Genomic DNA, 12,718 nt, shown 5'->3' with positions numbered 1-12,718 from the left:
TTGGAGTCCTTGGCGTTTCTTTCCTTTTGAAAAAATTGAAAAGAATCATGGAAACCCCTAGTGTTTTAGGTTTTGAACAAGTGAAAAGAATCTTGGGAACCCATATATTTTTGTCAAAATTTTTCAGTTCCTAGCGTTTCTTTGAAAAAAATTAAAAGAATCTTAGAGATTCCTGGTGTTTTAGTTTTACAAAGAATGTTGGGGTCCGTAGTATTTTTTTTTTTAAAAGTTCAAAAGAATTTTGGGGTCATTTTTTCCAATTTAGAAGCAGCCACTGGTTTCATTAAAAAAATTGAAAACATCTTCTGGTCCCCAGTGTCTTTTTGTTAATAATTTAACAGATTCTTGGGGCCCCCTAATGTTTTATTTTGAAAGAATCATCCAGTTTCTAGTGTTTTTCTTTTTGAAAATTTAAAAGAATGGCGCTGTAGTGTTTTAAGGTTTTGAAAAAATTAAAGAACTCTTGGGGACTCCTAGTGTTTTAGTTTTTGAAGAAGTTAAAAGAATTATGGGGACTTCTAATGTTTTATTTTTTGAACAATTTCAAAGAAATTTGGGGTCAGTAAAGTCTTATTTTTTTCCAATTAAAAAGCCGCTAGTTTCATTTGAAAAAAAATTGAAGGAATTTTTTTGGGAATCTCCACTGTTTTCATAAAAAAAATGGTCGAAAGCTGTTTCGACAGAACTTCCCTCGCACACTTTCCACTGACTTTACTTTACGAAATTTTGCGATGAGGTCATCAACATTTTTGCAAGGACACGTATATCAACTTCCTGATTTAATCAATAAAATAAATTGATACATTCATTAATTTTTTGAGTCACCTGTATAAGCAATTCTAAAAACTATGAATGCAATGATAAAACTCACAAGCAAAAACTCATGATATTTTGCTAGTTTCGGGTAGATTTAGGAATTTAACTCGTTAGTATGGAAATTTACAATTTAACACTAATATTTCACAAGTTTTTGAAAGAATAATAGGGGCAAAATCAGTTTTATCTTAGCAAGTACTAGGCCCGCCCACCCGCCCGTTATTTATCCAAAAGAAATGTCATCTGCCAAAATCAGTCCTATCTTACAAAGTACTAGCCCCGCCCACCCGCCCCCTATTTTGTCAGAGGCTATATCATTTGCCAAAATCAGTTTCATTTTACCAAGTACTAACCCCGCCCACCCACCCCCTATTTTCTCAGAGGATATGTCATTTGCCGAAATAAGTCTTATCTTGGCAAGTACTAGCCCCGCCCACCCACCCTTTACTTTCTTAGAGGGTATGTGATTTGCTAAAATCAGTCTTATCTTACCAAGAACTAGCCCCGCCCACCCGTTTGTAGAATGTTGTAAATATTTCTAAAATGGCAAAAAATTAGACTCTTCAAGCTTTTTATTAATTTATGACTCTGAAATAACCAAGTGAAAAAAATTCAAAATTTTACACTAATTAATTCTATTCTGAAATCGATAAAATTTGAAAACGTTTTAAGACAACTTATAATGTGATTTTTTCAAATTCTTGGTTTTTGAATTTTTAGATTTTTTAATGTTTTCGTTTCATATTTTTTCGTTTTTCCATTTTCGATTTTTTTTTTATTTTTTTGAAACCAAAGTCGAAAAATCGAAAAACTGGAAAAACGAGAAATAACAAAATTGAAAAATTGCAACAATGAAAAACTAAAAATCGAGAAACTTAAAAATCAAAACAATTAACGAACTGAAAAATTGAAAAGAAGAAAAAATTAATCGAATGGAAAAACTGGGAAAACTCAAACTGTAAAATCGAAAATTTGTAGAATAGTCAAAATTGTAAAGTCGAAAAATCGTAGCACAGAAACATAAAAAAAATTAAAAATGAAATACCTATTGACAAATTAAAAAAATTAAAATTAAAAAAAAAATCGAATGAATGAACAAGTTTTAATTAAAAAACGAAAAATTAAAAAATCGAAAAATTGAAAAACCGAAAAATTACAAATCAAAAAACTGAAGAAACGACAAATTGAAACACTGAAAAACTAAAAATTGAGAAACTTAAAAATCGAAAAAAATTAATGAATCGAATAAATGGAAAGAAAAAGGAACGAATCAGGTCGAAAATCTGGAAAAGTCAAAAATTGTGGAATCGAAAAATTGTAGAATAGTCAAAAATTGTAAAGTCGAAAAAGTGTAACACTAAAAGATACAAAAATTGAAAAATCAAATACCTATTGAGTCTCAAAAATTAAAGATCGAGAAATAGAAAAATCGATAAATAGATAATTGAAAAATTGGAAAATTAAAAAACCGAAAAATTGCAAATCGAAAAACTGAAACACTGAAAAACTTGTAATCGAGAAACTTAAAATCGAAAAAAAATAATCAATCGAAAAATCGGAAAGAAGAAAAAACGAAACGAATCGAAAACCTGGGAAAACTCAAAAATTGTAAAATCAAAAAATTGTAGAATAGTCAAAATTATAAAGTCGAAGAATTGTACCACAAAACTGTATATACAAAAATTGAAAAATTAAATATCTATTGATAAATGCAAAAATTAAAAATCGAAAAATCGAATAAATGAACAAATTTTAATTGAAAAGTGGAAAAATTGTAATACCGTAAAGCTGAAGAGACGAAAAAGTGAAAAATCGAAAAACTGAAAACTCTAAAATTGAAAAAGTCAAAAATTAAGAAATTGAAAAGTTGAAAAACCGAGAAATTGAAAACCGAAAAACTAAAAATCGGAAAACTTAAAAATCCAAAAAAGTTAATGAAGCGAACAAATTGAAAGAAGAAAAAAACGAATCGAATCGAAAACCCGAAAAACTAAAAAATTGTAAAATCGAAAAGTTGTAGAATAGTCAAAATGTAAAGTCGAAAAAGTGTAACACCGAAAGATACAAAAATTGAAAAATTAAATACCGATTGAGTCTCAAAAAGTGAAGATCGAGAAATAGAAAAATCGATTAATAGACAAGTTTCATTTGAAAAATGAAAAAATTGAAAAACCGAAAGATTGCAAATCGAAAAATTGCCAAACGAGGGACCGAAGAAACGAACAATTGAAACATTGAAATACTAAGAAATCGAGAAACTTAAAATAAAAAAAAATGAATCGATAAATTGAAAAAAAGAAAAAATTATCGAATCCAAAAAACCGGAAAACTCATAGGAAAATTGAAAATTTGTCTAAATTGTAAAGTTGAAAAACTGTAACACTGAAAGATACAATAATTGTTGAAAAATTAAATATTGACAAATTCAAAAATTACAAAATCGAAAAATTCAAAATCTAAATCCAGAAAAATCGAATAAATAAACAAATTAACAAGTACTAGGCCCGCCCACCCGGCCGCTATTTATCCAAAAGAAATGTCATTTGCCAAAATCAGTCCTATCTTACAAAGTACTAGCCCCGCCCACCCGCCCCCTATTTTGTCAGAGGCTATATCATTTGCCAAAATCAGTTTCATCTTACCAAGTACTAACCCCGCCCACCCACCCCTATTTTCTCAGAGGATGTGTCATTTGCCGAAATAAGTCTTATCTTGGTAAGTACTAGCCCCGCCCACCCACCCTTTACTTTTTTAGAGGGTATGTGATTTGCTAAAATCAGTCTTATCTTACCAAGAATTAGCCCCGCCCACCCGTTTGTAGAATGTTGTAAATATTTCTAAAATGGCAAAAAATTAGACTCTTCAAGCTTTTTATTAATTTATGACTCTGAAATAACCAAGTGAAAAAAATTCAAAATTTCACACGAATTAATTCTATTCTGAAATCGATAAAATTTGGAAACGTTTTAAGACAACTTATAATGTGATTTTTTCAAATTCTTGGTTTTTGAATTTTTAGATTTTTTAATGTTTTCGTTTCATATTTTTTCGTTTTTCCATTTTCGATTTTTTTTTTATTTTTTTGAAACCAAAGTCGAAAAATCGAAAGACTGGAAAAACGAGAAATAACAAAATCGAAAAATTGCAACAATGAAAAACTAAAAATCGAGAAACTTAAAAATCAAAACAATTAATGAACTGAAAAATTGAAAAGAAGAAAAAATTAATCGAATGGAAAAACTGGGAAAACTCAAACTGTAAAATCGAAAATTTGTAGAATAGTCAAAATTGTAAAGTCGAAAAATCGTAGCACAGAAACATAAAAAAAAATTAAAAATGAAATACCTATTGACAAATTAAAAAATTAAAAATTAAAAAAAAAATCGAATGAATGAACAAGTTTTAATTAAAAAACGAAAAATTAAAAAATCGAAAAATTGAAAAACCGAAAAATTACAAATCAAAAAACTGAAGAAACGACAAATTGAAACACTGAAAAACTAAAAATTGAGAAACTTAAAATCGAAAAAAAATAATCAATCGAAAAATCGGAAAGAAGAAAAAACGAAACGAATCGAAAACCTGGAAAAACTCAAAAATTGTAGAATAGTCAAAATTATAAAGTCGTACCACAAAACTGTATATTCAAAAATTGAAAAATTAAATATCTATTGATAAATGCAAAAATTAAAAATCGAAAAATCGAATAAATGAACAAATTTTAATTGAAAAATGGAAAAATTGTAATACCGTAAAGCTGAAGAGACGAAAAAGTGAAAAATCGAAAAACTGAAAACTCTAAAATTGAAAAAGTCAAAAATTAAGAAACTGAAAAGTTGAAAAACCGAGAAATTGAAAACCGAAAAACTAAAAATCGGAAAACTTAAAAATCCAAAAAAGTTAATGAAGCGAACAAATTGAAAGAAGAAAAAAACGAATCGAATCGAAAACCCGAAAAACTAAAAAATTGTAAAATCGAAAAGTTGTAGAATAGTCAAAATGTAAAGTCGAAAAAGTGTAACACCGAAAGACACAAAAATTGAAAAATTAAATACCGATTGAGTCTCAAAAAGTAAAGATCGAGAAATAGAAAAATCGATTAATAGACAAGTTTTATTTGACAAATGGAAAAATTGAAAAACCGAAAGATTGCAAATCGAAAAATTGCCAAACGAGGGACCGAAGAAACGAACAATTGAAACATTGTAATACTAAGAAATCGAGAAACTTAAAATTAAAAAAAAAATGAATCGATAAATTGAAAAAAAGAAAAAATTATCGAATCCAAGAAACCGGAAAACTCATAGGAAAATTGAAAATTTGTAGAATAGTCTAAATTGTAAAGTTGAAAAACTGCAACACTGAAAGATACAATAATTGTTGAAAAATTAAATATTGACAAATTCAAAAATTACAAAATCGAAAAATTCAAAATCTAAATCCAGAAAAATCGAATAAATAAACAAATTAACAAGTACTAGGCCCGCCCACCCGGCCGCTATTTATCCAAAAGAAATGTCATTTGCCAAAATCAGTCCTATCTTACAAAGTACTAGCCCCGCCCACCCGCCCCCTATTTTGTCAGAGGCTATATCATTTGCCAAAATCAGTTTCATCTTACCAAGTACTAACCCCGCCCACCCACCCCCTATTTTCTCAGAGGATGTGTCATTTGCCGAAATAAGTCTTATCTTGGTAAGTACTAGCCCCGCCCACCCACCCTTTACTTTTTTAGAGGGTATGTGATTTGCTAAAATCAGTCTTATCTTACCAAGAACTAGCCCCGCCCACCCGTTTGTAGAATGTTGTAAATATTTCTAAAATGGCAAAAAATTAGACTCTTCAAGCTTTTTATTAATTTATGACTCTGAAATAACCAAGTGAAAAAAATTCAAAATTTCACACGAATTAATTCTATTCTGAAATCGATAAAATTTGGAAACGTTTTAAGACAACTTATAATGTGATTTTTTCAAATTCTTGGTTTTTGAATTTTTAGATTTTTTAATGTGTTCGTTTCATATTTTTTCGTTTTTCCATTTTCGATTTTTTTTTATTTTTTTGAAACCAAAGTCGAAAAATCGAAAAACTGGAGAAACGAGAAATAACAAAATCGAAAAATTGCAACAATGAAAAACTAAAAATCGAGAAACTTAAAAATCAAAACAATTAATGAACTGAAAAATTGAAAAGAAGAAAAAATTAATCGAATGGAAGAACTGGGAAAACTCATACTGTAAAATCGAAAATTTGTAGAATAGTCAAAATTGTAAAGTCGAAAAATCGTAGCACAGAAACATAAAAAAAATTAAAAATGAAATACTTATTGACAAATTAAAAAATTAAAAATTCAAAAAAAAAATCGAATGAATGAACAAGTTTTAATTAAAAAATGGAAAAATTGTAAAATTGTAAAGTTGAAGAGATGAAAAATTGAAAAAACGAAAAATTAAAAAATCGAAAAATTGAAAAACCGAAAAATTACAAATCAAAAAACTGAAGAAACGACAAATTGAAACACTGAAAAACTAAAAATTGAGAAACTTAAAAATCGAAAAAAATTAATGAATCGAATAAATGGAAAGAATAAGGAACGAATCAGGTCGAAAATCTGGAAAACTCAAAAATTGTGGAATCGAAAAATTGTAGAATAGTCAAAAATTGTAAAGTCGAAAAAGTGTAACACTAAACGATACAAAAATTGAAAAATCAAATACCTATTGAGTCTCAAAAATTAAAGATCGAGAAATAGAAAAATCGATAAATAGATAATTGAAAAATGGGAAAATTAAAAAACCGAAAAATTGCAAATCGAAAAACTGAAACACTGAAAAACTTATAATCGAGAAACTTAAAATCGAAAAAAAATAATCAATCGAAAAATCGGAAAGAAGAAAAAACGAAACGAATCGAAAACCTGGAAAAACTCAAAAATTGTAAAATCAAAAAATTGTAGAATAGTCAAAATTATAAAGTCGAAGAATTGTACCACAAAACTGTATATACAAAAATTGAAAAATTAAATATCTATTGATAAATGCAAAAATTAAAAATCGAAAAATCGAATAAATGAACAAATTTTAATTGAAAAGTGGAAAAATTGTAATACCGTAAAGCTGCAGAGACGAAAAAGTGAAAAATCGAAAAACTGAAAACTCTAAAATTGAAAAAGTAAAAAATTAAGAAATTGAAAAGTTGAAAAACCGAGAAATTGAAAACCGAAAAACTAAAAATCGGAAAACTTAAAAATCCAAAAAAGTTAATGAAGCGAACAAATTGAAAGAAGAAAAAAACGAATCGAATCGAAAACCCGAAAAACTAAAAAATTGTAAAATCGAAAAGTTGTAGAATAGTCAAAATGTAAAGTCGAAAAAGTGTAACACCGAAAGATACAAAAATTGAAAAATTAAATACCGATTGAGTCTCAAAAAGTGAAGATCGAGAAATAGAAAAATCGATTAATAGACAAGTTTTATTTGAAAAATGGAAAAATTGAAAAACCGAAAGATTGCAAATCGAAAAATTGCCAAACGAGGGATCGAAGAAACGAACAATTGAAGCATTGAAATACTAAGAAATCGAGAAACTTAAAATAAAAAAAAAATGAATCGATAAATTGAAAAAAAGAAAAAATTATCGAATCCAAAAAACCGGAAAACTCATAGGAAAATTGAAAATTTGTAGAATAGTCTAAATTGTAAAAAAACTGTAACACTGAAAGATACAAAAATTGTTGAAAAATTGAATATTGACAAATTCAAAAATTACAAAATCGAAAAATTCAAAATCTAAATCCAGAAAAATCGAATAAATAAACAAATTAACAAGTACTAGGCCCGCCCACCCGGCCGCTATTTGTCCAAAAGAAATGTCATTTGCCAAAATCAGTCCTATCTTACAAAGTACTAGCCCCGCCCACCCGCCCCCTATTTTGTCAGAGGCTATATCATTTGCCAAAATCAGTCTCATCTTACCAAGTACTAACCCCGCCCACCCACCCCCCCCCCTATTTTCTCAGAGGATATGTCATTTGCCGAAATAAGTCTTATCTTAACAAGTACTAGCCCCGCCCACCCACCCTTTACTTTCTTAGAAGGTATGTGATTTGCTAAAATCAGTCTTATCTTACCAAGAACTAGAACCGCCCACCCGCCCCTGTTTTCTCAGAGGATATGTCATTTGCCAAAATAAGACATGTCAGTAAGTACTAGCCCCGCACACCCTCCCTTTATTTTGTCAGACTGTAGTACTTGGTAGTACTTGCTATGATAAGTCTTATTTTGGCAAATGATATAAGCTCTGACAAAATAAGGGGCGGGTGGGCGGGGCTAGTACTTTGTAAGATAGGACTGATTTTGCCAAATGATATAACCTCTGACAAAATAAGGGGCGGGTGGGCGGGCCTAGGGCATTAATTTTTTTTAGTCACCCTGTTTAAGCAAATATAAAAAATGTGAATGCAGTAATAAATCACAAGTATAGACTGATCATATTTTGCATATTTTAGATTTATCCGGCAAAATTTTGAGATGACGTCATCAGTTTTTTGGAGGGAATAAGCGAATATATTTTGATTAAAAAATTATTTTCTTGCCATAAATTTAAAACATCTGCAAAATTTCAAAGCATTTCAGTTTGGCAGATTTAAAATTAAATTACAAAATAATTTTGAATTTTTTTCCAAAAATCTGGGTGTTTCGGGTAGAAAAACTCAACACGGACTCATAAATTACATGTGTAGGACTATGTTTTTTTTCAATTTAAAACTCATGTACCATGTTTTTATGTTGGAAAAAAAATCTAAGAAATCTTTGGGGAGTCTCTGGTGTTTTTAATTAAAAGAAATTTGAAAAAGTCTTGAAGTCCCCAATAACTTTTTTTAAAAACTTAATAGAAGTTTGGGGGTCCGTGAGTTTTATTTTTGAAGGAGACTAAAAGGAAACTTGGGATCCCTGATCTTTTATTTTTGAAAGATTTGTGGAAACCCTAATGATCGTTTTTTTGAAAAAATATACAAGAATCTTGGATACACCAAATATTTTAGTGTTTTGAAGAATTTGAAAAAATCTTGGGATCTAAGTGATTTTTGTTATTTTTAAAAGAGATCCCTGGTTCCATTTTGAAAAAAATGAAGAAATCTTTTGAAAACCTGGGTTCCGAGTGCCTTTTTTGACATTTTAATAGAATATGGTGTTTTATTATCGAAAGAATTTGAAAGTCCGTAGTGTTTCATATTTTTTTGTGTTCCTGAATTTTATTTTCGTGCAACGTTAGGGGTCTTTGGTGTTCCATTTTTGAAAAAAAAAAAATAGAGTCCATAGTGTTTTCTTTTCTAAAAGTTTTAAAGAACTTTTGGATCACTCATACTTTGTTGTGAAAGTTAAAATCATGATCAGATTTTTTAAATCTAGCACGTGTTTTGGGGTTATCAACAGTATGATGGATCACTAACCAAAATTTGTCCGTCCATCCTTACCAAAATTTTGATTACGTCACTTCAAAAACGTGTCAAGTTTCACTCAAGTTATTGTTTATTATTTATTGTGTATTTTATACATAGGCATATATTTTTCGAGAGTTTACATAATTTATTTATCAATGTTATCACGTGTGGTTAGTCAGTGCTGAAATTCGCAACTTTGTATCTTAAAAATAAATTTCCAGCCGCCATCAATCATCACAAACGTTTTAATCCAACTTCGCGAATTATACTTCCTCCTCATACCTAAAGAATTAAAAATAAACACGACGACCACCTGCCGAGACGATAATAAAACAACGCAACAACACACTGATAAAAGTAATAAATATCTACTGTCACTTCGATCTGCATTCTCTTAAAAACGCGATTACGATATTTGTACGAAAATTACTTTATCAGCTTAATCGTACGTACTACGCAAAAAATACAGGGTGTTCTCGTAGCCACTCCAAAACACACAAATACCTCACCCGTCCCCCTCGTGCAAAAATCCGCAAACAAAACCCCTTACAAACCCGCTTTGCATAATCGCGCAATCCATCACACTTAAGTAACTTTTGATGACGCGGTGTCCGCGAAATCGCCCCACCTGTGCCACCCCTCCAACCCCAAACGACGCTCCTTATCGGGCTGGACCACCTGGAGTAAACACAACATCGCCAAAATCGCGAATCTTACACTATCGATCCGAAGTTATTTAGTTTAGATAATTCATATCGCCTAATCTTCGAATTATAAATAAGCGGCAATTAGGAGGATCGCTTCTTAGTCAGTGAGTGGTCGCAATGGTGGTCCTAGCAGCAGACCAGGTAGGGCTTTCCACTTTCGTAAACAAATTTTGACCAATCCCTAGTCGAATGTTGCGCTATGGTGTATAGGTTGTCAAAAATTTTGCCCCTTCGTGGTCAGACTCTGACGTTACTAATTAAATTAAACAAGTCGGACTACGCAATTTTCGTTCGATTTTCGCAATTGTGAAGAGAATGGGGTCGACATTTGGCTCCTGAGGTGCGCTGTCGCGTTCGCCCGCCGTCGGCTCCCGAAAAGCGCGCAAATGGGTAAACCAGCGACGGTTCCGTTGGTCCTAATTTATTCGTCGGTTGTCGCCGGTTTGCACGCGCTGGCTCCCCTCCGGCGAGGTCAAGATGGCCAAGGGAGACTCAATTTTTCCTTTGTTGCATAATTGGAAGTACAAAACATGTCAGAAATGTGTCATAGCGGCTTGAGAACGCGATACGTGGACAAACGTGTTATTCTTGCAGGATGGGAGGGAAGCTGGACTTCCGATTGTTGGGAGATCGATGCGTGATGGACAGGCTGTGGGAAAAGTGCAGATTTGGGTAAGAAATCGAGATGGGGAAGGTGATGGGTGTGGTCGGCGGCGTTGAATTGGTGGTTTCGGGTCGGATTTGAATTTTAAATTGGGGCGAGTGCGAATCTAAATTGCTTGAATTTGGGCGACAGTCGATGATGGTATTAGTTTGATACACGTGAGAATGGATCTGGGAGGACGAAACCGGTCGCTTAATTTTACAATATAAAGGGGGCTTTAATTTTCTGTAAACAATATTTAATTATTTACTATGAAATTATTATTATTTTAGAATTTTTAATTTTTCGAAAATCAACGTTTTTTGATTTGACAATTTACAATTTTTCGTCTTATTGCAGTTTTTTAATATTTTGTTAATTTATCTTGTTTTTGTTAGTACAAAGAAAACTGCTTTGAAAATGAGATTTTTTAAATATTTCTAAAATTTGCAAAAATACGAGAATGTCTTCAGGTAATTTTGGAAGAAGATCTAAAAACGGTTAAAAAATTAATATCAAAAATTTAGTGTTTCGAAAAGTTGCCTAAAAATCTTCAAAAAATTATAGACAATACTTCGATGAGCTGATTCCAGAAATACAAACAAGTGTTGATTGATTGCCGGACCAAGATTTTCGAAAAATCGGGTTGAAAATGATTGAAAAATTGTTTCAATTTTCGAAGAAATGAAGTCGAAAATAACTTCTGCAACTCTAAATCTACGAAAAAAAAATGTCTTTGCATAATTTTATAAGGGTCCTGAAGAAATGCTCCAAAAATTCATTGAGATTTTTGAAAAGTTATCTAAAATTTTCAAAGGATTCTGGAAAAAATTGACAGTAATCTGACACGAGAAAAATTCTCAAAGATTGTAAATATACAAAGAATTGGCCTTTTTGGAGTTATATGTTAAAAAAAATTGTTTGGATTTTTGAAGAAATTAAATTAATTACTGAGATTTTAGAAAAGTTTTAGAAATTTTCGACGGATTCTGATGAAACCCAGAGAGCAATAAAAATACCATCAAAGAATTTTTGAAAGTCTGTCTTTGGTTCTTGCATTTTCAATTTAAACGGACAATAATCTTGACAAGACGAGAATTCCATCAAAGACAAATTTTCAAAAATGTGACGATTTGACCAAGTTCTTCGAAAAGTTCTGTTTGATAATGAAATATTTTAAATTTGTCAAAACCTGTCATTTTATCGTTTTATCTATTTCAACAAAATTTTTCAGTTTTTTAAGAAATTAAGCCGAAAATATAAGCACAACCTGAAAATTTGAGATTTTTGAAAAGTTGTCTAAAAATTTTCAAAATATTCTGGGAAATACATGTCGACAAAAAAGTAACGTGTTCATGTCATCACTTCTAAAAACGGCCAAGTAAAAAAATAATGGGTTAAAATATATAGGGTGTTGTATAAATTGTGTGTTATGGTTCGAAAACAACACTTTGTACAGTTTGCATTGTTTTTAATTTTTTTCTATCTCCAAAATTAATGATATATTAAGAACCGCGTGCTCTCAATAACTCACCCTGTATATTAATTCTAACAGGTACTTTGTAACACTGTTAGCAAAGTTTCAAACTAATTAATTCTATTATGAAATCGATACAATTTTAAAACCTTTTAGAACAACTTTATAATGTGATTTTTTCAAATTCTTGGTATTTGAATTTGTAGATTTTTTAAAGTTTTCGTTTTTCCATTTTCGATGTTTTCTTAATTTTTTTGAAACGAAAGTCGAAAAGTCGAAAAACTGAAAGTTTTGAAATCCACTAATTGAAAAATGGAAAAATTGTAAAATCCTAATCCTAAGAACAATTGAAAAATAGAGAAACTGGAAACCCTAAAATTGAACAATTGAAAAAACGAAAAATTAAAAAATCTGAAAGTTGAAAAACCGAAAAATTACAAATCAAAAACTGAAACACTGAAAAACTAAGAATCGAGAAACTTCAAAATCGAAAAAAATTAATCAATGGAAAAATTGGAAAGATGAAAAAACGAATCGAATCGAAAACCCGGAAAACTCAAAAATTGTAAAATCGCAAAATTGCAGAATAGTCAAAATTGCAAAGTCGAAAAAGTGTAACACTGAAAGATACA

General features: G+C 30.3%; 1 protein-coding gene across 12 annotated transcripts in view; it reads left to right on the top strand.

Annotated features, from left to right (window-relative positions):
* LOC135143758 (transcription factor hamlet-like) overlaps positions 1-12,718 on the top strand; it is a 321,297-nt gene that overhangs the window by 234,311 nt on the left and 74,268 nt on the right. The window contains exon 1 of one of the 12 annotated variants that reach the window (XM_064075697.1): positions 10,077-10,107. The exons of 10 other annotated variants lie outside the window; for them this stretch is intronic. In XM_064075697.1, the coding sequence (XP_063931767.1) occupies positions 10,084-10,107 (24 nt within the window). In that variant the 5' untranslated portion in view covers positions 10,077-10,083. Of the gene's footprint in view, positions 1-10,076; positions 10,108-10,541; positions 10,639-12,718 lie in introns of those variants that run through there. One more of the 12 variants, XM_064075695.1, reaches the window with a different exon arrangement.

Source organism: Zophobas morio, unplaced genomic scaffold (genome assembly GCF_036711695.1).
Source record: "Zophobas morio isolate AGI-343-1 ecotype UQ-CSIRO unplaced genomic scaffold, CSIRO_AGI_Zmor_V1 ptg000075l, whole genome shotgun sequence".
Classification (NCBI taxonomy): Eukaryota; Metazoa; Arthropoda; class Insecta; order Coleoptera; family Tenebrionidae; genus Zophobas; species Zophobas morio.
This window is presented reverse-complemented; position numbering and strand designations above follow the sequence as displayed.